General features: G+C 52.7%; 1 protein-coding gene across 4 annotated transcripts in view; it reads right to left on the bottom strand.

Annotated features, from left to right (window-relative positions):
- Positions 1-26,846, bottom strand: part of EXOC6B (exocyst complex component 6B) — a 219,116-nt gene that overhangs the window by 181,404 nt on the left and 10,866 nt on the right. For 2 of the 4 annotated variants that reach the window (XM_026048845.1, XM_026048846.1), the window contains exons 2-6: positions 8,511-8,676; positions 3,296-3,343; positions 2,457-2,547; positions 2,302-2,347; positions 52-256 (exon numbers count right to left, since the gene is read on the bottom strand). In XM_026048845.1, coding sequence (XP_025904630.1) covers positions 52-256; positions 2,302-2,347; positions 2,457-2,547; positions 3,296-3,343; positions 8,511-8,676 — 556 coding nt within the window. Of the gene's footprint in view, positions 1-51; positions 257-2,301; positions 2,348-2,456; positions 2,548-3,295; positions 3,344-8,510; positions 8,677-26,846 lie in introns of those variants that run through there. The other 2 variants (XM_026048847.1, XM_026048848.1) reach the window with 1 other exon arrangement.

The following is a 26,846-nucleotide window of genomic DNA, read 5'->3' as shown; positions in this document are numbered from 1 at the left end:
TAATATGTATTTATGGAAAACGAGCCCTACGCAGCTTCCCCAAGTCCCTACCTGTTTCATTGCCGTCTCTCCAATCTTGTCCGAGTGCTTGCGGATGCTCTCCAGGAAATCCTTGAGGTCCGACATGGAAACCTCCTTGATCTCCTCGCGCAGCTTGGGAATGTTGTCCACCATGACCTTGCAGAAGCGGTAGTGGCTCACGCGGGGCAGGTACGTGTGCTCCAGGTGCTCCAGGGTCTTCAGCGCAGGGTAATGCCTGGGCAAAGCAAGCGAGGCAGATGCAGCAGAACCAACAGCTACTTCCCTGGAATCTCCCCTCCAAAGCACATGTGGACAGGAAATAATTCAATACACTCCAGGGTTTCAGCTCTGCAGCAAGGAATGTAGAGCTTAGGGGGCCGTGGAAGAGCATCAAGGTCCTCCCGGCCTCCTTTCCCTGCTCCTTTCCCAGGAAAGGGTATGTGAACTGCTGGACTTGGGTGCACTTGATGCAAGTACGCTGACATTATTCCAGCAAGGTTTTGGGGAAAGGGAAAACAAAACGGGAGGCAGCTGAGGAAGCTTTGCCCAAGGGAAGGGAAACCTCAACGGAAGCCCTTCAACCCTGTCAACGGGGTCTACAGAAATATGTTTATGGTGAACATTAGGTCACAGGCTCCTCTAGGGCAAATTACGGCAAATTTAGCTCAGACGACTCCATTGGGAAAGGACATGACCTTCTTCAAAGCAACACCGGAGAGAAGGAATGAAGCATGGATCATTCTGGCTGTGATCCCCTGCCAGGGACACCCCAAAGCTGGCAGGGCTAGGGAATAAGTTTGCTCACAAGAAACATATCCCTGGAAAAGCCTGGCATCCGAATCCCAATGCAAGGCCATTCTTCCTAAATTCCCACCAAGCCCAGGGGAAAGTTGTTTCAAGCAGAAGGTGCCCGGCCTGTTGAGATCACGGCAAGTCCAAGGGCTTAATCCTGCAGCCCAGTCACTGTCTACGCTGAAGAGGGGTACAAAAAAGTTATTTGCAATAACAGGCAAYCCCCTCTGGAGAGGAACTTAAAGGGGAGGCAGAAAGCCAGAAATTAAACCGGATGAATAAACACACCGAGGGGGGTTGATGCCTTTTGGGACGTTGTTTGTTGAAGCAGAAGCTAAAACGCAGCCTGTGGGGACGGCGCCTGTTCCCTGATGAGATCCATGCCCAAATTCAGAGCTCAGGAAAGACCAGTTGCCCTCGTGCTTTGGGCCACAGGGACCTCTCCAACACGGTCCTCGCTGCTCCTGCGCCCCTTTGCTGAGCTCCAGCACCTCCCAGCCCTGCACATTCCCGAGACGCTCCCGTTTCCCTYGCACCTCTCCTGCAGAACGGGTGCTGTGCCTGGCAAACGCCCGCGGACGGCACCCGAGTCACGTCACGTCGGCCGCCCTGGGAGGGCCGGGTGCTTCCCAGGGCGCTGCAAAGCCTCTCGTGCCCTCGCCGGCCATCGGGAAGGATGTTAGGTGAGAGCCRGGGCAGACACACGGGTGTTTAACCCCTGTGCTGCACGTGGTGAATGAAGCCACCAAATCAAGGCAAAGAGGAGGGGAGGAAAGAGCATTAAAAGGCAAAGGCTCCGATTCCTCTGACATGTAGCTTTCAACTTCCATGTGTTTCAAAACAAACAAACTGAGGAGGAAGAGGCAATTCCCAGAACAGACGCTGGGTTCAAATGCTCCATTCCAACTCRTTACGGCCCCATTTGCAGCACGGTTGGTGCTGCATTATGTGGCAGGTGGCAGCTGGAACCGGCATCGCATCCAACGACGTGATTCCCAAGACAAGTCCTGTAGCTCAGCTCATTTCCAAGCACCAATTAATCCTACCTACCACCTACCTTCTCGGCAGCTTCTCTACCCCACCACACAACCTTTCGTGGGCCTCTGGCTTCGATTCTGCCAGAAAACAGCAGCTTTTGCACTACGACATTCCCAGGGTGAAAGCCAGTTAATGCAGCAGTTCTGAGCACCTGGCACTGACTGGGGAAGCCCGTCACAACAACCATCCTCGGGGGAAAAAAGAGTGAACATCCATCTCAAAGAAACCTCACACCAAAAGAGATCGGAGGCTGCTGCAGTCACAGTTCTACCCTGTACCGGAGGCAGCCGAGCTTGTTGTGATGACAGTGGCCAAAAAAATCACATAGCTTCACTCGGGAAGGCTGATTTCCAAGCCTAAAGTTTTGGGAACCTCTTTGTTTAACTAAACTAACACCAAGAGGGGCTTCTCAACGCGGCCAGCGTGAACGTCAGGCTTCATGGAATTTACCTTTTGGATTTCATCTGCTCTCGCAGCTTGCTGTACATCTCCAGGACTGCAAAGACAARAAAAATACACAAACAGTGAGACAGAGGCAGAAAGCAGAGAGATCCRAGTTAAAAAGAGACAGCTGTACAAATAAAGAGCAATTCCAGATTCCTCACCAGGAAGACACAGTGTCAGCTTATCAACCGTGGCCGAGATATTCCTCTGCTGCAGGCGGCACTGTTTCAGCTCCTCCATCGCTATTATCAGCTTTGGAGAGAGAAAGAAAACACAAGGAAAAGAGTAAACAGGCAGAGCAGGGAGCRTAGGAGCTGCCTGGCACGTGCCATGAACATCCAAAGGGTCATGTGGCAACAGAGCCTCCTCTGATTGAGCGTGGAGCTCACTGAGCACTGGAGCGGGGCTGCAAAGGGGCTGCACGCTCGGGGTGGGTAACCCAGCAGCAGACACGTCCTCTACTCTAATTTAAAGCAAGCAGCAAAACCAAAAGCAGCAAAAAAAACACCAGCCTTGCAGCACGTCCTGCAAATTCCAAAAGTGACTTCCCCTTCCCATCTTAYTCATCTCTTTTTTTCCTACTCCCTCTCCCAGCTCCTCTTTTCTAGTTCTTCCCAAAGAYGGGATGTGGCCGCTCATTCCCAGAGGAATTCCTACCCTCAGAAGCAGAGATTTTTAAACCCCCTCAGCCTTCAACAGAAAACCTGCACATCTGGATAAGGGCAGAGCAAGGATCAGGCATCGCTTGCAAGGGAAAATACTTGGCTTTCCTTGTTTGAAAGGGGCTGCTCAGAGCTTTGCCAGCCACTGCACCCACGTGTTTGATGCTGTTTCCAAAGCCCGGCTTTGGAAAGCCCTTGTGAAAATCCCAGACCTCTGCTTTTGGAGGCAAATCCAACAGATAAAACAGTGGAATTCCAAAACAGTGGAATATTTTGCTACCCCTCCCCGGAGCAGGAAAAGGAGCAAAGGGAGAGGGCAGGATGGAGGCAGCACTTACTTCTTTCCCTTCGTTCTGCAGCTTTCGGTTGGTGTCGGTCACCTGGTTCTGCAGAAGGCGCAAGGAGAAAGAGTAAAGAAGAGACATAAACCAGGATAATGCATTTTTTTTTAATACTTTTCACACAATGTTGTCTGGCACCCTTGATGAGCTCATTTAATTGCCATCAGCCTGMTGCACTGAGGGGTGTCACCAGCAGCCCTGCAAACACAAAGGTGCCACGGGCAGATCTCTGTCCTTGCTACTACAGCAGCCTCAGCAAGCTGCAGTCTGGACAGACTAAATGTGAAGCAGGTGCCCACGTGGATTTGCAGCTTAAAAATTATTCTATTCCCATGGGAGAGATAGGATACAAGTCTCATGGAATGAAACTCCCCCTCCCTGCAATCAAATAAATTATAATTAGGTTTCAAATCCCTGATGCCTCGGCAAGAAATGATGTCTTCAGTGCGTGTTTTTCCCAARAAGTTCAAGTATTTCTCTCAGGTCTAAAGATGGGTCTCCCATGGGATCCCTCCTCCAGCTTCCCACTGCCCTTTATAAAAATTCCACATTTTCCTGGCTAACCTGCCTGCTCGAAGCTCCCGCTCTGGGCATCTCCCAAAGAAATSAAGGCTCAAAGTGCAACCACCTGCCCTTGGCAAACTGTGAGTGCCCCTGGAYAGGCAGGACCCCAGCAGCTGGGGCTTAGGGCTCTGAGCCTCAGGGTGACTCTAAAAACACAGGGTGTTTGGACAGCCGTGGCAGCAGCACCYACTGATGCACTGATCCCGAGCTAAGGGATCACAGAAACACAGAATCCCAGGATGGYTGAGGTTGGAAGGCACCTCTAGGGATCACCCAGTGCAGCCCCTGCTCCAGCAGGGACACCCAGAGCACGGGGCACCCGGGCGCATCCAGGCGGGTTTGGGAGATCTGCAGAGCAGGAGCCTCCCTGGGCAGCCTGGGCCAGGGCTCTGCACCTCACACCAAGGAAATTCCTCCTCACATGGCCACACAATTCCTCATAACGCTCAATAACCCAGGAAACAGCAGTTAGGGATGGTGCCCGGAGCAGCTGCAGCGCTGGAGCAGTGCGGGACGAGCTGCCAGCTCCAAGGTGGATCTTCCCAGCACATCCCTATAGCAGCCATGCATTATGTGCATGATGTAACGTATTTACATTAATATCTAAGGTATAACTTGCGTGTACAGCATCTGACCCGCGTTGATCCCCCTGCCGCGGTAGCCTCGGCCCTCCTGGCCGCCTGCCCAAACTGCTCATTTCCTCTATGATGTCCCAAGATTTTATGAGCRGGAGTTCAGCATCCCTTCCAAAGATTATTTTATTTTCGTAGATCCTGAAAATCCCACCAGGAAAGAAGAAACCGTGTAAGGTAATTTAAAACTGCTCCTAAAGCAATGCCAAGGCTGTGCTAGTCTTCTATTAAAATTACATATCAATCCCGGCTAAGACAAGAAGGAAGGATCCATCCTGCCCGCGCCCACCGAGCGCTTCGGGGGGTGGGAGGTGCCTTGTTTTGTTCTCAGGAACCACATCCATTGTGGAGGGGAGGGAAAAGCCGACTATTTGCACAGTCTCTGCATAGGTCCCGAGCTTTTGGGGGATTTTAACCCAAGGCAGAGGGACAGACAGGCAGGGGCCATGGCCCAGGCCAGGGATGCTCCCCCYGCCAACGCGTTCCCTTGTGCCCCAAAAACAGGGCATGGAAGAGGGGGCGCCGGGGCAGCCCCCACACGTCACCCGCTGCCATGCGGAGCGGCGAGGGAGGAGAGTGGAGGGCAGCGGGGAGGCTGCCGGGCACGGACGCGCAATCCCGGCCCCGCCGGGCACGGACGCGCAATCCCGGCCCCGCCGGGCACGGACGCGCAATCCCGGCCCCGCCGGGCACGGATGCACCAACTCCTGTGCATCCAAGTGCAGGGCCTCCAAGCAGGACCCGCGTTTCAGGATCCATCGCCAGCCAAGCACAGCAAGGTGTGAACCCATCTCCTTTCCCTCCCCACTCCCAACCTCAGAGATTTTAGGACTTGGAGCACAGAGGCAGGACATSCATTGGGAGAGCAGATTGGAACTGCAGATGTCTTTCCAAAAAAAGCCCTTTTATTTATTGCCCTTCAATAGCAGCAGGTGCTAAACTCGGTGGGAATAAGACACAAGAAGCAGGACAAGCAACTGGAGAGCAGCTCTTTCCTAAAGGACCCACAACTGCAATATATCCAACTGGAAAACAGACTGTGCTGCTGCTGCTAAAAAAATACGAACATCACACTAGGATGTGCAACAACCCTGCTCCACATGTCCCTCTTGACCACTTACCTGTCCCAAGGAAAACACCCTTAAAAAAACTGATATTTTTATATATATATATCCCCAAGCCTACCAGCTAGAAAGACTTCAGAGCAGGAAAAACAAGAGAGGGGCCTAGAAAGCACGACCTTCTGGGATGGGTGGTGGCCACTCATCCCACAGAGAACAAGGTTGGGAGGAGGTGACAAACACCTCTGAACTGGAGGCGGCTGTCACAGAAAGAAGAAAATCCCTCTTTTCCAGCCACAATTGGTGGGAAAAAAMTAGTACAGCTAAAGCTTAGGATGGAAAAAGTGATTCAACTAGAATTTCCTAGAGCTGAGAGGACAGTAATAAGAGGGGAACGCTCGCATTAGACGGGGTTGGATAATAATCCATGGGCAAGACCACGGCTGAAGCAGAACTTCCCTGGAACGGGAGGACAAGCCCTTCCCTTGGGTTTGCCACCAGCCCCACACCTCGCTTGGTGTCTCTCCATTCCTCCAAGAACCTTCTGGAGATGGGACAAGTACACGGGATGCCRGTGGTCACCGTGTCGGGGCCCTGGGGATTTGCAGGACGAGAGCAGCTCAGCACCGAGCTTCCCAGTCAGGGAGAACATCCGGGCAGCACGAGGCTTGAGGACATCCAAGATGCACAATGGAATAAACAAATAAACAAATAAATAAAAGCAGCAAGATTTTCCTTCAAAAGCCCATAAATGAGAAGTGTGTTAAAAAAAAAAAAAATCAAGTGTAGTTTTGCTAAGTAAGCAACCTCAAAAATAGGTTTGGCTTCAAGGACATATTCTGGATTAAGATCACTCAAATTCAGGAGAGGCCTTCCCGAAGATGTCCCACACTTTTCCATTTAACCCAGCCCTTTCTCAGCACGTAGATCATCGCCCAGCATCCCTGGAAAGCAGCACAAGGTTTCGAGTGCAGAAATCCATTCATTCCAAGCAGGAATTCCCAGCTCTGTGCTAGCCCTWAGGAGGCCAAGAACGACAGAAAGTTTAAACACAAAAAGAAAGGTTTAAGAGTTCTCGAGATCTGCTCAGATTTGAGCTCGGTTCGGGGCCCCCAAGCGYCACTTCTCCTCTCCCCTCCGTACCCAGCACCCTGGACACGTCGGTTGTTCCCTGCTCGCTCAAAGCGCAGCGCTCTGGAGCAAAGCGAGATCAAATGCAGAATGAATAGCTGGAAGAAACCCCACACTCAGCACTGGGCCCACGGAGGATTCTCCCGGGAAACGCTCACAAAGAGGCCTCCGTATTTCTCAAACGAGCTTCTGCGGGTATTTTTCCCATGTGCCGTTTTATAGATCGCATAGCAATGGAAATCAAGAGAGATCCTGAGGGGACAGAGATGGACTTCACAGTGCGCCACCAACAAAGTGGCTGCTTGCAGAATGGGAAACAGCACCAAGCCCTTGCAAACAAACAATGTGGAGCTCTTGGCTACAAACAATAGCTGAGAGRGAACAAAAAAGAGGGGGAGAAAGAAGAAACGGGCTCCTTTCACGGTGCTTGCAATGGTCGCGTCTTGCAGTCGGCCGCTGGATGAATCCTCTCCTTGGGCAAAGCCAGGGCAAGGCAGATTCCTCTGGGGTCAGGGAAGCCTGGGAAGACCAGGCTCTGCTTGGAAATGCTGGAGTTAACGCAGGGAAGGAGCAGGCAGCGCCGCTCAGCTACAGCTCTTCATTCTCCTCCAGGAAAACTGCTTTTCTGAGGCTTTTCGCCCTGCCTGGGACTTCGTTTCCTCCTGTTGTCACCGTCACTGCTCTCCAGGCACATCCTGCACCTTTCTGGGCACCCCACAACCAGGCCCATAGCCAAGTGTTTGGGCTTTGCTGCTCTTTGGTACGGGGAGTATTTTCTTTTCCTAACCACGGTCACAGGGTGCAGTTGGAGCTTGCAGAGCACCCCGTTCCAGTGTGGAAAATCTGCCTTTCCTCTGCTCCATCTGCCCCGGGAAAACCAGGATGGTCTCCAGGCTCCGAAGCTCACAGGTTAAGTCCCTGCTCTGCTTCTAAATGTGCCCTAAGCTGGGCAATACTCCGCTTTTAAGGCACAGTATCCACACTTAAATTGCAAGGCCCCTCGCAGCAGAAGCCTACCATCTCCAGCCCTTTCCCCCAGGACGCTGCCTGGTTTCCTTCCCGCTGCTTATCCACAATCCCACAAATGGCTTTTCCCCCATCCCACTGTGCACAACCACTTTGCAAAGAAACAGGAAAACGTCCTTTCTCCCGCCCTTCTGCACAGATCTAAAGGGTACCTGGAAAACCGATCCCTAGAAAACCCATCCCTAGCTCCAGTCTTTACCTTCAGGCTGAGACATCCAAAACCGAAGCTGCTGCTCAAGGAAGGAGCTGCACCTTGCACAGGTCAGTGCTTCCATACATAGCAATTCCCAGCATCCTTATTTCCATTCCTAGCAATTCCCAGCAGCCTTATTTACCCTGAACCACCGTTCCTTCCTGCTCAGTGCTCCGAAGCTCCTTGGCTTTTCAAATATTGATGGTTGGCTGCCCAACATTGGCAGGTACCCAGTGCTCACAGTCGGATGTGTTTGCTGGGATGACCCAGGCAGCATTACCGATGCCGGGAGCGTCGCACCCGGAATGGGCACTTCAGGAACACCACAGGACTTCAGGAACATCCTCTGGACTACACAGTACATTTTTGMTTAAGAAATCACCATTAGGTACCCCAGGAAAAGCATGTCTCCTAATGCACAACAGGCCTGGCCTTAATCCTTCTGGTGCTTCCAACGTCACAGCATTCCAGTTGGCCAAAATAATTGTTAAACTTAAATGGGCAACCTAGTACTCTGGGACAGGAGGGGGGTTTTGCTGCTGTTCTGTTTTAAGAGAGAAGGGAAGGGCTCTGGAAAAAGGAGACRCTCACTTGGTTTCTCTTACCTTCAGTTTTTGGGCTTCTCCCCTGACTTTGAGCAGCTCCGTGATGGAATCCACAAAGCCCTGGTAATGGAAGTTGCACATTTTCTCAATCTCCCGATCGTGGTTTCTGATCCGCGCTTCCAGCTTTTCCATGAAACGACCGTGTTCCTCTCCATCATAGACAGACCTAGAAGAAGATGCCAGTGTGGGTCAGCATCCCAGTATCTGTTAGTGTCGTGGCTTACAAGAAATACCCAGAACCTGGGACTGAAAACAAACAAACCAAAAAATCTACCAGAAAAGGAGAGYTCTGCCTTTCGCTTAGACATAATCGGACACCAAGGCCAGGTTTGCAGCTCCTTCCACTCCAGCCTTCCTTCTCTTGTTTGCACCTGCCAAACACCAGCTTGGCCTTCCCTTAGAGATCCCACCATGGTTGGCCACAGCAGAACCATGAGCCAGAAGCACAACTTGGAGCAAAGTCTTCCCACTCTGCRTTGGATCCTGGACCTGTTAGGTTGGTTTCTGCTGTCACACAGGGCACCTCTCCACAACCAGGCAGGTGTCCTCCAGGTTTCAAGGGGACAGCCCTCTGCAGAAGAGACCTCTGGAGCCACCAACTAAAAGTGAAAGATGWGGGGACAACAGACCCATAACGAGCTACAGGGGTCAAAAACAACCACTGTTTGTGGTGGTGGCAGGAGATGCTTCAGGGGGATCGGGGCTGCAGGAATCCTACTAGACACCTCAAGTCTTCCTGCCCAAAGCACCCACATGGTGCGACCTTCTGATGCAACCTGCATCCATGAGCCACTTTGAAGACCTCCACTTTCTGTGTCCACAACGATCTCCGGAGTCACCCAGAAACTATCGAGACAGGACTGAAAGCGAAGGGAAAAAATGGATTTTTCAATGAAAACGGGCARGAATGAAGACATCAGAACCTTCAAGCCTTTGCAAAACTCAGTGTAAAAYAACCCAGGGCTTCCTCACACAGTTCAACAGTGCGTGGAGTCCCAATGTCGCATTCCTCAGCACCTTGTGCTACAGGCAGAAGAGGCTCTAAAGGTCCTCGGAGCGAGGGAACCATCCTTGGAGCAAGAGAATTRTCCTTAGATCAGGATGGCAGGGCTCTGTTGAGCGCAAGCAGCGCAGAGGCGGGCTAGCAAAGCCCAGCTCCTTAAGCCGGGCCCGGAGTGCCACCTAGCGCTGCCCGGCCAGCCTGCAGCCCAGCACGGGGACGCAGCTCCGGCCCAGGCAAGCTGCAGAAGCTGCTGTTATTCACATGCCGGTTCCTTCCCCAGCGCTGCTCCGGTCTGGCCTGCAGGAAAAGGACCCACCTGGGATGAGGGCAAAAGTTGGGGGSAAACAGACATTGTCAAGTCTTTCCTCCTCTGTAGGGCTCCCATGATTGGGGCATTAGGCTTCACATTTCCCAGCTACCAAACCTTGGGAAAATCCAGTACCTTGCTCTGGATACAGGGGAATTTTCTCCAGTGCCTTTCCCGAACCTCATCTCTTCTCCTCTGCACTTCCAGCAACAACTTTCCTACTTGGAGCACCAGGTTCTTGGGGATCCTCAGCACCGGGCAAGCCACTTACTGCCTCGTCATCCCCAAGATGCTCCAGAAATCCGGAAAAGAAAAAGGAGTCTCTCCAAAGAGCAACTTAATCTGTGATTACGAATGGAACAAACACACAACAAAGCAATAATCAAGTCAGGAAAACAAAAATTAAAAAACAGCTTTGGGCTACTTGGTTCTTTGGGTGCAAATCCACAGCATCAGGGGAATGCTATAGTGAGCGATCCACAGGGCTGCCYTTTTCCTCCAATATTCAAGAAAATGGTTGTGTTGGAGCCTGAGGAAACCCTTTGCTTAGAAGGCCGAGGAGGGTGGCCAGACCTGCGTGCATGGACCTTGTGACTCTGGAGAGGGGGACAGTTTCTCCGATTGATAACTCCGTGCTCGCCAACAGATCTCCCTGGCTTGGATTTCTAAATGGTTGTGTTTGGTGAGTGCATTTAAAAAAAATAAAATCCCCCAAAATAAGAAACACGCTTTGAAGAGCTCTTGGACTGTATCACCGAGTTTCACAATTTCGGCGCTCATTAAAAATCCACTTGGGTTTTTCAAAAGGTCAAGTGGGAAGAAAAAAAAAAAAAAAAGGAAAAAAAGAAGAAAAAAAARAGCAAAACGTCCCCAAGCTCCTTTCCAGGAAGGCCCTGGCCGAGCAGGCCCCACTCTGCTCCGCAGCGGCATTCCCACTGCAAATCCCGGTCCTTCGGAAYGGGGCAAGCGGAGCCGGGACCCGAGGCGGGAGGGAGCCTGGCTGCCTGTCCTGCTTCCCAGGGGATCCCGCTGGAATTCCCGAGGGCACTGCCGCCCACAGGTGCCCGGATGCTCCRGCGGGAGCCGTCCCGGAGCTCCGGAGCAAGAGCCGAGGATGAGGACGAGGACAAGGACAAGGAGGGACCTCCCCGGGGACGCAACAAAAGGGCRGCCGAACAATGCGCGGGGACACGGTGGGGACACCAGCGGCCGCCTGTGTTTCCAATTAACAAGTGGAACAAATTCCTGCGTCCGCTGCGGACTCCGATTCCATCCCCCCCGCCTCCAAGCCCGCTCCGAAACTTCTGTAGTGGTTTGAATCCCCCAGCAACATTTTCTTCTCATTAGGCTACATAAAAGCATTAGCAGATTGTTTAATCTCATTCTAACTTTTGTAATAAACAAATTAACTACTGAGCAAAGCAAAAGGGGAGGGAAGAAAATAAGAAACGGCAGGAGTGGTGCAAGAGCTCCCCGGGAAAGGGTCAGGGCGAGTTTGCGAGGCCTGGATCTGTCTCAAACAGAGGGTCCCTATATAATAATCAGGTCAATAAGAGGATCAATCAATAAGAGGAAGTTAAAGCTTTTTTTTTTCCCTCCCTCTTTCTCCCCTTTTTTAAATCAGAAATATTTCTCTGATTAAAAAATGATTTTCATTTTGTAGCTCTGGGAGGATTCCCGCCTCCGCTTTCCTATTTAGATGCACCTACCTTGCACACCCCAAGTGCATTTTCAGCCTCGAATAAATCATCCCAACCTGAAGTTCAGCAAATTATGAGCAATACCCCATTACCACCAGGCTCTTCAGTGGAATATAGTATAAAAACGCTCCAGAAATAGCCTTTTTTTTTTTTACATTGTGATTTTGGGGCTGGATAACGCTGGTTTCGCAGCAGCTGCAAATGGAAAGACCTCAGCCTCAGCGAGGCTCCTGCCACGGCCGAATCCGGGTGCCCTCCAGGGCACTTAAGGAAAAACCAGTATCCAGAAAAGGACCATAAACCAGATGCATGTGCGGCACAGGGAAAACCGCCCCGGAGAAGCGGAGCTGCTCGTCACGGGCTGCGCTCCACCAGAAGGGGCTTTTCAACAGGAATGCAGCCYGCGCCTGCTTTTCCTCAGCGGTTTGAGGCACAAATTGGAAAATATAAGGCAAGCTGCGCTTAAAAACACGCGAGGCCCCTGCCGAGGGGAGGCCGGAGCCTGCGGAAAGGGGATGGCGACGGCAAGGAGGCCGAGGGGAAGCCAGGGTGAGGGAAGGGTGCAGGAGCRACGGCGTCAAACGGGAGCGAGCCGGGAGCTTCGGGGCTCGCGTGGGTCTGGGGCAAAACGGCCCTCTGAGGAGGGTCAAAGCCCTGGGATAATGCCGGGGAGAAGACATGGATGGCAGGAGGAGAAGGGCAGACGCGGGTCCTGCCCAGCCCCAGGGTTTTCGGTGCCGATTTTCCCCTTCCTAAACCCTTCCACGCTGCCTTCGGCACCCGGCGAAAGCGGCCTTCAAGCGGGCCCCTTGAGGACAACACGAAGCTGGGACCTGCAGGGGTTTTGGAGAGAAGGCCTCTCTGGAGGCCACCCTGTACCCAGGGAAGGGGGAAAACAAAGATCACACAGAATCTCAGGATGGCTGAGRTTGGAATGAACCTCTAGGGATCACCCAGTCCAACTCCTGCTCCACAGGGACACCCAGAGCACGGGGCACCCGGGTGCATCCCGGCGGGTTTGGGAGATCTGCAGAGCAGGAGCCTCCCTGGGCAGCCTGGGCCAGGGCTCGGGCACCCTCACACCAAGGAAGTTCCTCCTCACATGGAGATGGAGCTGCCTGGGGTTCAACTTGTCCCCATTGCCCCTTGTCCTGTCACTGGCCACCACCRAGAAGAGCTTGGCCCCTTCCTCCCTATACTCCTTCTTCAGGTATTTATATGTATTGATCAGATTCTTCCTCAACCTTCTCTTCTCTCCAGGCAACAGCAAAAAAAAGATGTGACAGCAGAAAACAAAGCYGTCCTTCCGGCGCATCCAAAACTCCCATCTCCGATAACCCGGTATTGTTTTTATAAACACTGCAGAAGGCWTAACCCCACCATCACATCTATGAAAGCAGATTAGCCTACCCCAGAAACACTTTGATGTCCACACTTGCTGTGTTCCTGCCCAACAAACGTTTTCCCCTCGCCAGCCAAGCTCCGTTTGTGCCTTACGCGTTGTCTGAACACAACGAGGGGGTTTTTTGGGTGCATTCCTGGCTCRGAGCCTCCTCTCTGCTGGGAAGCACCATTGGCCCCGCAGCCCACGGAGGCACCAGGACCCTCGGGACCGGCACAGCGCTGTCAGTGTTGCCTTATAAAMCCCCACAAAATGCACGCAAAATATTAAATCTAACAACGGGGCAGGGTGAAGGATAATCCCATTTTTTCGGCAGCAGGCGGATTTGGCCTTTGCCAGGGGAAAGGCCAAATTTTTTCTGTAGCTTTCTATTTAGGTGAATCCTCCACCACATGCCCAGGGACCAGGCAGTCAAAATAAGACATACAAGTGGTACATGGGAGATATGAAGGGACGATGACGCTTTACCTAAGCTTTGCAGAAACTTTATCAAGGAGGCATCTTACAGACCGTGTCTTGGTTAAGGAGATCAAACTGCTTTAAGGAAAGAGAAGCTGTTAGGACCAGCAGACAGAAATAAAGGGCTTTAATTGCCCAGGAGAATCGGGTTAAAAAATTAGACCATTTTCTAACCGTAAGAGTGATAGAAAACCACAGCAGATCACCCAGGCCTGTCACGGAACCTCTCAATTGGACACTTCTAAGGATAGCAGGAACAGCTCAGGCCGCTGTGCTCCTGGAGAGACCAAATTCCTCTCCCAATGGGGAGAGGACGAGGTAGGTAAGTTCTTGAGATCCCCACAAGCCCCATTTTCCACAATTCTGACCAAAAGCAGTTTAGAAGCCGCTTGAACTAATACTGCACTAAAAATGAAAGAAATAGTACACGTGGCACTGGACAGGAAATCCACACAGGTTCTAAAGAAGYCAACCCACCTTTCACTCACGGCAATGGAAAACTCTCCATTTCCTGCATTTGTATAAGACCGTGTCTTAGTTAATAGTTCAGTTATTTAGTTATTATATGTTCTTAAGTACTTACGGTAAAGCAGCACTTTTAGGCCATACGTTACTGCAAAAACAGAGTCCCTGGGAAGCCAGAGCCATCTCTGGGGTGAAACACAGGGCTGGTTCTGCACCAGACACGGTTCCGAAGGAGACAAATAATATTTACCCTRATGGAAACGCTGATGGAACAAGGTGGGTGCAAGGGCTCTCTTGCAGAGCCCATTCCAGCTGCTGAACGGCCCTGCAAGGGAAAGCTTGAACAAATCAGCACCAAATTATCATCGAATCATAGAACGCTTAAGGTTGGAAGGGACCTCAGAGGTCATCGAGTCCAACCCCTTGCTCCAACAGGGTCACCCAGAGCATGGGGCACAGGCTGCATCCAAGCAGGTTTGAAGATCTCCAGAGAAGGAGACTCCACAACCTCTCTGGGCAGCCCGGGCCAGGGCTCTGGCACCCTCACTGTTCAGAAATGTTTCCTTAAGTTCCTGTGGAACTTCCRATGCTTCAGTTTGTGGCCGTTTCCTCTAGTCCTATCACTGTCCACAACTGAAAAGAGGCTGCCCCATCCTCCTCATTCCCTTCCTTGAGGTATTTATACACACTGATCAGGTCCCCCCTCAGCCTCCTCTTCTCCAGGCTGAACATTCCCAGCTCTTTCAGTCTTTCCTCACAGGGCAGATGTTCCAGGCCCCTCATCATCCTCGCAGCCTTGCGCTGGACTCTCTCCAGCAGCTCCACAGCCTCGGGAAGGGCCGGGAAACACAAGGAGGACCCCAAGGCCGAAGGGCTGTGTGTCAGCAGCCGCCTCGCTCCAGCGCCTTCCCGTCGCCAGCACGGCTCATCGGCACCACGTGCAGGACAGCAAGGCTAGCGCGAGGGAGACTGCGCCCCGGCCAAGCTGGTTAGCTTTAAGGCAGAGATGAATCATCCTCACATTGCTTGTAAGCAACACACATGTATTTTATTCTATTTTTTTTTAAATGGGAAGAAATCTAACCCAGGTCACACTTGCTTCGCAGGAAGTCTCTGAAGGCCCAGCCCAGATGTCAACTATTGCTGGGAAAAGTGTGGAAATAAGGGGGCAGGCCTCAAGGCACAGGAGCGGGCGGAGGTGGCCTGAAAGCCACCACAAATGCTCCATGGTCCCCTGGGCTGGTCCTGCACCTTCCAGCCCCCACGTGCATGGGAGACACAGTCCCACTCACGGCTGGGCATTGGATGGGCTGTTGATGGAGGGACACGTTGCGCCCGCTCCGTGTCCTGCTCTCTGGTGGTCTACCAGCTTCTGAAGAGGGAGAAACCAATTAGCTCCATTCCCCAGGACTTAACGGCCTTAAGCCACATAAATTCAAAGCAGAGAGGGGCACCCTGGGACCAACAGCGATGCGGTGGAAGGGGACCGTGGTGGCATCACCCTCTCCACGGAGCATCGCCCAAGCTGGCCGCTCTCCAGGGCAACGCGCACTAACCAGGCACGTTACCTTGCTCAACACAGGGGTAAGAGAAGGAAGATTTACAACCTACAGCGCGCAGATGCTCACACAGATCTGGTCACACAGGGGTCCGCAGAGCCCTCTCCCTGCCCTGGCAAAGCTGGGCAGCCAACCCAAACGGCAGCAGAGGAGGCACCACCGCTCACATGTTGTGCAAGGTCACGGAGAGAAGCTCGTGTAGCCACGAAAAAAAGCTACATACCGCAGGTGCTGATCCGGGGAGCGATGCAATTAACACCTTCATTAACGAGCTGGGTGAGGAGAAAGCATCAGGGCTGCAGCTGAAGGGGCAGAGGGCCGCAGGATCACGTAGAAAGGGACAAACAGGAAGGTCACCACGTGCAGCAAACCCGAGCCCTGCACGTGGGCAGCAACCAGCTGCCAGCGCAGGCCGGGGACCGAGCAGCTCTGCAGGAAAAGCCTCACGGTGTCCCGGAGGACACTGGGCCCAACGCGGGCCACCAACATGGCCCTGCAGAAACAGGGGCCAAAGGCGTCCCAGGCTGCGCTGGACAGAGCGTTGCCAGTAGGTCCAGGTCCTTCCCCTCCACCTCGTGCTGGTGAGGCCACATCGGGCGTGCTGGCACATGGGGACAAGCCCAGCAAGGCCCATAAAGTAAAGTTGGTTAAGGAACAAGAGGGCCTGATGCACTAGGAGATTCCCAGAGAGCTGGGACAGCTCAGCATCAAGAAGGGAGGACTCAGGGGAGCTATCGGGGTGCAAAAATACCCAAATCTGGGGGACTAAAGGAGACAGGGTCAGGCTCTTCTCAGTGGTGTCCAGTGACAGGACAAGAGGCAACCACTACAACCCAAAACACAGGGCGATCATTAGAATAGAATGGAAGAGTTAAGYTTGGAAGGGACCTCTGGAGACCATCTAGTCAACCCTCTGCCCACACAGGGTAACCTAGAGCATGTGGCACAGGCTGCATCCAAGCGGGTTTTAAGATCTCCAAAGAAGGAGAGTCCACCACCTCTCTGGGCAGCCTGTGCCAGGGCTCGGGCACCCTCACTGTTCAGAATTTTTTCCTTAAGTTCCTGGGAAACTTTTGGTGCTTCAGGTTGTGGCTGTTTCCTCTAGTCCTATCAGCGGCCACCACTGAAAGGAGGCCGCCCCATCCTCCTCACTGCCTCCCTTGAGGTATCTGTAGACAATGATCAGATCCCCCTCAGCCTTCTCTTCTGCAAGCCCAGCCCTCTCAGCCTCTCCTCATAGGGCAGATGTTCCCAGCCATCCAACAGGGGATGTCCCCCATCCCTGGGGACACATTCCTGACCAACAACCCCATCAGGGGACCTGCTCCAGCAACACCACAGCCTGGCCCCGGGCCAGATGACCCGCCGAGGACCCTGCGACCGCAGCGATTCTCCCAACGCCTTCCCCAACACGGACCGGGCACCAATGCCAGGAGTTTATCTTTCCTTCCTTGCCCTCTCCCAAACAACAACAAAAACACCCTGCGCTGCAGCAGTGAGCGGGATCCAGCCAACTGCACAAGCGATGATGAAACCGATCCCAGTTTAAGATTCTTCAGGCATTCTTATCCAAGTAGAAACACTGCCAAAGAGAAATAAAGCTGTTAGAGTAAATATTACTTCCGAGTATTTACTTTTAAATAAAAACACTTCAAATCAGTCTGGTATTTTAACAGCTCTATCTGCACATTTAAAAAAAATATTATGTGATGTGTAAGAGACATGAAGAAAGAGCCGCCTCCAGAGGCTTGGGGAGGAGAGCAGGACAGGGGCAGCAGCAGGTGATCCTCATCCGAGGTTTTATCCCTCTGCTCAGCCAAGGCCAGGAATTACCCCTGGCAGCAGGAACTACCCCCGGCAGCAGGAACCTAAGCTAAAGGAGTCAGGTTATCTGCACCCAACACCCTCTCTGCAACTGTGTCCTGCTCCAGAAGGTCAKCACCACAACCAATTAGCTCAGGAGCCTGCGGAAGGGAGGACTAATTAGCTCTGGTGATTCCCCTTTCCTTGGATCCCACTTATCACCTCCTGCTACATCTCCTGAGCCACAGCAGCAACCCCGTGGCCTGCGGTGCTTGCAGGAGGCAGCAAGGACAACGTGGAGCTTGGTTCTGCATTTCCTTCTCATACAAATATCCTTTAAAAGCAACTAGCTTGCAACACACTGGCAAGCAATGAGCTTCTAGGGATGGGACATTACCTGCCTCTAGCAGCACCTGCACCAGCTGCACCGCCCAGAACACAGCCCTGCTCTTAAGGCAGTTTTAGATCTCCCTCTTCTCCCCATACGGGGAAACTCCCAAAACTCCAAAGCTAATTTGGCCCCCGATGTTGTCTTTGCCTAAGCAGAGCTCAACTAATTCCACTCCTGCTTGTGTCAAGGTCTTGTCCCTCCYGAGCTCCTCTCCTGCGGGGATGGATTCTGGATGCAGGGCTGGATGGATTCTGGATGGAGGGCTGGGCTGCGGGAGGGTGACCAAGGGCTTGGAGTCCTCAGCTCCTCCAAACGCCCGTGCAGCGGGAAGGAACTTCACATCCCACCACTGACAAGCTCTTCAGTGACAAAAACCTGAATGTTAGCACTGAAAGCGTGTCTTACCTTCAAGATTTCATGGCATACTTGTCTTTTAATTGCATCATTATAGGGGCTGTGCCATTCTAACCCAAGGAGAGTTGTGCAGAGCTGCCTAAYGGGCATTGTCCAGTTGCAGACTGATAGATGACCCAGGTGGGAAGGAGTCAGGCAAGTCCTTTGAACCCAGCAGAGGAGCATCAGGCCAAGAACTGGGAGGAACAGACCCCTCTCAACACCAAGACTGAGCTCTCCAAAGCCCGAGAGGGACCAGAGGTGCCCAGAGGCTTCCCCAAACACAGGCACCCATAAGGGAGACCAAGCACCGTTCTGATCCCGAGGCTGAGCTGTCAGGCCGCGTGTTTTACAAGTGCTGGGTGACAGCGACAGACTCGGAGCACCGGGATGTCGGCGCAGACCGGAGCACCCAAGAAATTCCACGGAACGGGGGCGCCGGGCAGAGCTTGCAGAGCCCTGACTGTAAAAGAAGGCGGCAGCGAAGGTCCTCCCGAGCARCCGGAGGGCAGATTCAAGCCACAAGGAAGCTCTGAGGCCACAGAACGGAGCATCCCACGGACCAGGCATATAGGCAATTTGTGTAACCAAAGGCACAAGTTTGGGGTGTTCCCGTGCTTGGATCTTAGCCTCCTCCCACGGGCTTCCCAGCTCCTTCCAACGGGCACGGAGGTGGTGGCTCTGTATGCGCTGCAGCCCGGAAAAAAACAGGGATCGTCCTGAGGGAAACATGCACRGAAACCAGGCAGCCGAGAGTCAAGCGGATCCTGGCAGCAGGACACGGATGGCCGGGGCTCTAGGTGCCACCGCCACCCTGCGTCACAGCGGCCGCACTGCACCGCGGCCCGGCCTCCCGCCACGCACCGACATCGGCCACGGGAAAAGCGGCTTTTCCCAAAGCCTCCTGCCCGGGAAGGGCTCGCGTCGAAGCCGGAGCACCCGGAGCYGAGCGCTTCTGGCCCATGAGCTGCAGAGGAGCTTCATCCGTGTGGAATAACCCTTGGGAAAGATGCCTCGGAGCTCTGGAAGCGGGAGAGCCCAGACACCACAGGCACGCGGGCAACGGCAGCTCCTCCTGCTCGGCTAACTCGGATAAACGGGGCGTTCTCAGCACTTCCAACTCTGCATCCCACAGCATTCCTGCAGGCAAAGGATCCAGGAAGGCACCTGCATCTGCTTGGGGATCAGCACAATGCTTCTTAAGCTGTGCATTTGTTAAAATAACAGCTTGAGCAACTGCACACCCTTAAACACTATCTGGCATCAGGAGCTGGGCAGGGCTTTTCCATATTGCCAAATTTTGGGCATTTCAGCCTGGGAAYGCAGCACTCCTGCCTGTGCAGGGTACATTGCGCCCCAGATAGAGCCAGATTGTGGAAGGGGGAGAATATACAAGTCGTATGATCTAGGTAAAGCTAGCACTGCCAAAGGCAGCTCACCCRACACAGCTTCCATTGAAGCCTTTCCTGCAAAATTACCCTTCGGATCCACTTTGAAGCCTAATGCAGCACTATCATTAACAGCAAATATCCCAGAGAACAGAGTAGGCCCTGACTAAGCAGCAAACCTGAGCGCAGCCCTGGGTGCTTCTGCTCTGCAGGGCTCGGCACCTGCTTCCCTCCCAATCATCCCATCGCTCCCAGTTATCCCTTGCTGCCCGGAGGGGCTCCAAGCAGCTTCCAGGGAGGCGGGAGGGAGCTGCCAGGCAGAGTCAGGTTGTCCTGGTGCTSTTTGCCAAGGAATGGGGCCTTGCTAACGAGCACAAGCTGCACTCGTGGGTTTGCTTGCAGCTGCCACATGGGCAGGCAGAGGCACCAGGTCGGGCCACTCTCCAAAAGCCACCGGGGACCCCAGGGACATCCCAGGGCACGAGGAAACTTGGCTGGGTGGTGCAAGGTGCTTCAGCCTTTGCTCCTCCCCTACTTGCAGGAAAAATGGGGAAAACCTGAGGATTTGCACGTAAAAACCGAGCRAGGCTGAAAGGGAGATCTTGGAATGAGCTACCTGGGCTTCCAAGAGGTGCCCGTGGCCAAACAGCACATCTTAATCCTGCTCAAACACTGCAAACAACCAAAAGAAATCAGGTTTAAGGACGAGTGAGGTGCAAAGAGCTAAAAGGCACCCGCAGCAGCAATCCTGCAGAGCCACAAGCCCAACGGGGCTAACGTGTCACTCAAGTCCCGCACAGAAAGGGGCAGGAGCCCCCATGTGTCCCCATGTCCGAGGGGACGCGATGCCCAGCATCCCAACACGGCACAACCCGGAGCAGAAGGAAAAAGGGGGGAAAATGTGTGGGATTGGCCCCCTGCGGGCAAAGGGAGCTGCAGTGCCAGGTATTTCTGGATACCCTTTGGATGCTCCTGCAGAGGGCCAAAAGTAGCACAGCACCAAAGCACTTGCCAAACAGAAGGCACTTCATCCAAGCCAAACCTGAYGGAGCTCCCATCCGAACACACGTCCCCTGTGCTGACCAGGGCACCCGCCTGCAAACACAAGGGAAAGGAGGTTTTCTTCCAATTTAAAAAATTGGAGTTAAAACCATCCATCCACTAGCGCGTCCTCTTACCCCYTACCCCTCTTACCCCTGGAAAACACAAAATGTGCCCTTCAGGAACAGGGGCCAAGTTCTTGAGGAACCTAAATTAAGGATTCTATATCTAGTCCAGGTTTGAAACAACACACTTATAAGCTCAAGTACATCAATATTACAATAAAAATGTATGGAATATTTAGGGCGGTTTGGATCACTTCAGATGCGCAAGCTGGATCTGCTTTCCGCACGCTCCAGAGGGCAGCACAGGATAAGGTTCCTCTCGGCAGGCTAGGAAAAGAGCCGGGAAGAGGACCGGGATGGAGCACCGCACACCTGGCCTGGAGAGCTTTTGCTGAGCATTTCATGGAAAAACACCGTGCTGAGGACACAGGAGAACCTGGAGTTTGTGCCTGGCTTGATGTATTTTTCAACGAGCCCAGCTGCAGACCGGCACTGCAGAAGAGGACACAAAGGGACAGCCCAGACCCCGCTCTGAGCACCAGTGTCACCCCCCAGGACACAGCCAGGCGCTTCCAAGGCACCTTTGTGGCCACCAAAAGTTTCCCTTTTGCAATTGATAAAATAACAGGAAGCCCGAAACACCAGCTCCACTTACTAAGTAATAACCTGCAGCTAAACCAGCTCGTTAGGGTAACGAGGAACGGGAGAGGCATCAGGAACCCAACGTTGGCCGATGGCTCCTGCGACCACCGCGCGTGTCCCAAGCAACTCAAACCAAACCCCCGGACTGCAAAACACAGCGGGGTCTCCTCATGAGAAGCTGCAAACCTGAATTATCTGCTGGGAAATACAGTCTGCAAATCCCATCTTTGTCCTTCTCATCCACAGCGCTGAGCGGAATGATGCGGGATTTAGCAAGGAGAAGGAAAGCTCAATGAGCAGAATTAAGAAATCCTCTGTTCCCAGCAGGGCTTGTGTATATCAAGGTATTTTCATGGGGTGGAAGAAGGGAGAAYGTGACGTTTTAAGGAAAAAACACCCATATCTATACACACATGCACACATTGAAGCAGGTTGAGTGCAAGCAGGTAAGCCCTGCCCTGGGCAGGCTCAAGCCCGGAGCAAAGCCGAGCTGGGCAGCCTGCAGCCTCGGCGGCTCCTCCTCATCCTCTCCCGCAGCGGCTACGCGCCGGCGCTGCCGCTTGAGGGCACCAAAGGAAACCCTAAGTTTTCCTCCAGCCGGGCTAGACGTGGAAGAGCTTGGAAAAAAGTCCAAAAACAGTGGGAGGAAGGCATATTAGTCATATTAGAGCTAATATATATAATACACAGCTAATGTATTGCATAAGAATACATGGAAATGGCCAGTTCCTGGACTAGACTGCACCTATAGCTAATCAGGGCAGCAAAAGGGATGGGTTCCCAGGCTGCAGATCCAGCTTTTTTTTGTCCCAGGGTTCATTCCAAGCCATCCCAAAGTTTAGGCCCCCAATCACCTGAATGTTTCTCGCTCGGAAATCCCTAGTGACCGGATTCGATGGGAATCGTGACGTCCCAGCCTGTCGCAAAACGATTAAATCAAGAAAACCTGGATCAATCCCAGTTACCCAGAGCTTGTTTGGGAAAAAGGTGATTCCCAGCTTTTCACCTGCATCCCGGGTAATGGGGGGAAAACATGCCAAGACGCACTCGGATGATGTCCATAGGGGACCTTTGGGAGCCACATCCACACTTGTCACTGCGCCCCTCAGGGAGACTCTTAATCCAGAGCAGTCACTACCCTGAACAAGCTACAGAGAGGAAAAAAGCAGGTCTGAGGTTGCTTTAAAAGCAGACGACGTGTCAGAAACCACCTGGGAAGCTCCATGCTCGGCTGGCACCTGCAAAAGGAGTATTTACTTAAATGCACCTCAGAAATAGCATTTTCCAAAGCACTCGTGCAGATCCACCGGCAAGGATCCCCCGGCTGCTCCCACACTGGACTCCTCTGCATTACAGCCACCTGAGGTCTTCATTAAAAGCTGATGTTGAAAGCTAAAACTAACAAAATACAGAGCAAGCTCGTTCTGCACGCCAGGCAGGGACGTCAGAGCCACCCATCAGCTGGGACGGCCAGAAAAACACAAATACCTTGTGCAAAAAAAGGGGGAAAAATCCAAGAATCCATATGGAGCAATTAGCTCTACCATTACRTAACCTACTTTGGTTCTCAGCAAGTGTATTAAGGCTCTGCTTTAACACCCCGTGTTTGCCCAGGAATGGGGAATACAGGTCATATTTCTTGCACGCTGACAGTTTCGGGAGCTGGAGCTATGGAAAAGCTTCGGGAATAACTGGATGCGCTTGCACAATTTAGGAGACACGTCTCAGAACACAACCCTATAGGTAAAAAGGGCATTAAAAAAGCACCACCAGTTCACAGGCCTGAACTATTAACACACRCACGGAGTATTTGGTTAAAATGGGTTAATTAAAAGACACCTCATGAGAACTGCAGCAGGGTTAAGAGGACAACAAGGTAGGAATACTTCCATATTCCATGTTTCCCGGCATCGACTAGAAACAGGAACACAGCAAGGAATGAAAGTGGCCAACACGGACAAAGCGAAGGGAGACCACACAGCAAGGCTTTTCCCAGCCTTTTGAAGCATTCCCTACTCCACCTTGTGGAATTTCCCCTGCAAGAGGCAAAAAAGCAGGGAAATTTGGGCAGCGTGAGGTGCAAAAGGCCCCTCTGATGGTGAGCAGCCGTCCTGAATCCCGCYCTCCCAGAAAAAGGCACCTCTGGTATCCTATAAAAGCAGGGAAATCAAACTGCTAATAGCCCAGCAAAAGATAAAGAGATAAAGATAAAATAGCAGCAATTGAGCAGCTTGCAGCTAAACTCCCAAATATTGTTCCTTGTCAAAAAAGTAAAATTGAGGTCACCAATAAGCCAAAGTYGCCTTTAAAAATAGTAACGACAGAAAAAAAATATTTTTCTATCGTTTCTATCTATAGTAATGATGGAAAAAATAGAGCCAASGGGTGTATTTAGGGACCCGGCAGCACCACCGCAGGGCGCTCCGGGCTCCGGAGGCGGCTCCAGCTCCGGCCGGGAAGCGGAGGGCGCTGCCGACAGCCCAAGGCGCCGCAGGAATGTTAAGAGGGCGACGTGTCATTTCTCAGGCCCGCGGCCAAGTCGCTTCAAAGGAGCTCGGTGTCCCCTGGGGGAAGAAAGGGCAAAAAAAGGAAAATCGGGGCCGAGAAACAAGACACAGGGAGGACGCAGGGAAACGAGGCCGGGAGCTTTGGAAGCCGGGGGTGTCCTGCCCAAATACCTCCTTAGAGGCACTTAAATGAGTTCTCACMGATTGATTGATCGATATATTGATTGGATTTGACTTCAACATGAATATCCTTGGATATTCAGCCYGGTTTGCAAACCCACTTCCCTGCGGATTCAGCAGAGCGGGAGGAACAGCTGCTGCAGAGGGAGATTCCTCAACCATGTCCTATGGAAAAGGGCTCCCTCCAAGCCCGTGTTGTGTGCCGAGGGAAGAGCCAGAYCCCGTCTCTGCCATTTACACCTCCGTCCTGTTGGGACACGCGGGTCACGGGGCCCGAGTAGGGCCCATTCTTCCTCGGCAGGAAAAAATAAAGCCCTGGCTCTTCCTGTTTGGGAAGCGGGCAGGGGGAAAACACAGCAGTGCGCGGCTCCCGTGCAAAATAAAAAAGAAAAATCGCAGGATATGCAAAAATAGGGCTCCTGATTAGATCGGGAGCATCGACTATTTATGAGTCCCACCTTGCCTGCCCGTTTACTCACTTCTCTCTCCCTTGTGTCCCACTGCCCATGCTTGGAGAGGCTGGAGGCTCCCGATGAACTCGGCTTCACAGGGATGGAAAGRGGGCCCCGGCGGCAAGTTCGGAGCGCGACAGTCGCAGCCCAGGGACCTTCCCCATGGAGCAGCACCGGCCTCGAGTCCGAGACACTCCCAGCCGCCAGCGGTGTCGAGGAGCTTGGGAAAAGGCTCCTCAAGAGGAAAACAATTCACAGGAAGGGCCTGTGTGCGTGCAGATATACATATAGACTCGCATATATCGTATATATCATACATACCGTCACAACCAAGTAACATATATTTGTCATGTACATATGTGTRCATATATATACACACGGGTGTATTTGTATACATATATACACACACACATAGACACACACACACACACACATATATATATATATGGTGCTTGGTTGTTATGCTAGGGATGAACAGCTACACGGGGGGTCAAATTCTCCCAGCGGAAGAGGAAACACCTACCGGAGCCRGGGAAATGCCTGGAATACTTCATTATTTTTAAGATGCAGAGCAGAGGAGAAAAAACAGTAGAGGCCACTCGTGTGGCCTCATATTCCTTACAGATATTCTCACATCAGCTTTGGGCTTTTGCTTTAGTCGTGTCAAGCAATTCCTGAAGGAGAAACAGGCTGGGTGCTGCCACGGGTCAGGTTCACCCCTGGGATGGGACCTGGGCTGCTCTCGGACACCGGAATCCACAGAGCCCAAGTCCCACGAGGGGCACCCGGAGCAGAGCCTGTTAGGAGCACCAGCTCCTCAAGACCTCAGGCAGATGCATCCAACATCTGCCCATTATGACCCCTTTGCCTTTGACTTCTTGCTGCTTTTGTTCCGCTCCAGGAGCAAAAGGGTAGGGGGGAAGAAGGAAGAGSCCATTAACAGTCACAGCTGCTGGTATCTGCACCGGGATACTCCATAAACGAACCATCTCCCCAGGAAAACGCTCCCATTACTCCAGAGTAGAGTTTCCTCATTTTCCACCTTCTGCTGAGGACTCCACTCGTTCAYATCACCACAGAATCCCAGGATGGTTGAGGTCGGAAGGGGGATYCCTTCCAGATGATCTAAGGATCCCCCAGCGCATCCCCTGCTCCAGCAGGGATACCCAGAGCACGGGGCACCCAGGAGCATCCAGGCGGGTTTGGGAGATCTSCAGAGCAGGAGTCTGCCCGGGCAGCACAGGCCAGGGCTCTGCACCCTCACACCAAAGCTCTCACCGCTCCCACARGTCGGTTTCTCCCCAAAAGGCCTCGTCCATGGCCGAGGCTCAAGCCTCTCCCGCRGAGGCTGCCCCGCTGCCGCCCTGGGCACAGCCGGGCCCGAGCGGCAYCTCCGGCTCCTGGCTCTTCCCTGCRGACAATGGGAGGCTCCTGGGCGGGAGCACGGAGCCTCCAGCAGCCCCAAATCCATCCTGGGCACTGAAGGAAACACCTAGTTTTCATAAATCAAAACTAATATACTAATAGCAGGGCAAATCCGCCCAGACAGCGGCTTGGTCCCCATTCCTCACATTTGGGCTTGGTGGCTTTCACAGGGATTTCACTCGGGAGGACCAGCCACCCTCAATCCACCTTCATTCCCACCTCCTTCCTGGAAAACCATTGCCTCCAGCCTCCCCTTTGGGGCATTTGGTCCCTATTTCCACACACACCACCGGCTCTCAGCAAACACAAGTTATTTTCCAAGGAGAAGTCGCCCGGGTGGAGCCAGGTGGACTCTCGTTTTGTGCTTCCTGTTTTTATGTCCAGCTTCCATTTGTTTTTCGCTCCTCCTCGCTGCTYGTGGTCTCTGCAGCGTTCTATACCCAAAAGGGTAACTAAAAACCCCGTTTTGTTATCGCTGCATTTGCTGAATTTAAATAAGAAGTAAACAGGGAGCACAACAAGCACCAACACCTCCATCCCTCCTATCTTCTCCTTTGGATGTGACTGCCATGTATTCTCCTCGCTMCATCTTCAGTGCAAAGGAGGGGTTTTATTCAGATCAGGCAGCCTCAGACTGAGCATTGAGACCGCAACCGCACATTCCAGGACAGGGACACATTCAAGAATCAGAATTCTTTAAAAAAACAAGCCTAAAGCCCCCMAAAACGGCACATTGCATCCCTGCTACCAAGCAGCTCATCAGGTCTGGGTTCCTGGCATTAAAAGCCAGCACTTGACCTCCCCTCCGTCCCCAAGAGAGAGCTATTTTTAAGGGAAAAAACAAAAGGCTGCTTTATTTTCAGCTGATCTGGCATGGATTTCTATTAACTGGAAGAGTCCGAGAGGAATCAAATTAGCACACACCTCCCAGGAGAGTTCTTCTGTTACTAACTTTATGCTTTCTTATATTTAGTTAAAAAAAAAACAACTAAATCAGACACCTGAAAATGAAGCTCAGACACATGGAGAGCGGGTCCATAGCAGGTCAGCAGAAGGACGAGCCAGGGCTGCATCCAGGCCGGAGCTCCGGAGAAACCGAGCGGATTCGGGGGCCCCTTTGTCACCCTCAGACAGCCTAMACCCACACTCATTTT

Source organism: Nothoprocta perdicaria, unplaced genomic scaffold (genome assembly GCF_003342845.1).
Source record: "Nothoprocta perdicaria isolate Ctin4 unplaced genomic scaffold, notPer1 scaffold_58, whole genome shotgun sequence".
In the NCBI taxonomy this organism is placed as follows: Eukaryota; Metazoa; Chordata; class Aves; order Tinamiformes; family Tinamidae; genus Nothoprocta; species Nothoprocta perdicaria.
The sequence above is the reverse complement of the archived record's forward strand: the minus strand, read 5'-3'. Positions and strand labels throughout refer to the sequence as shown.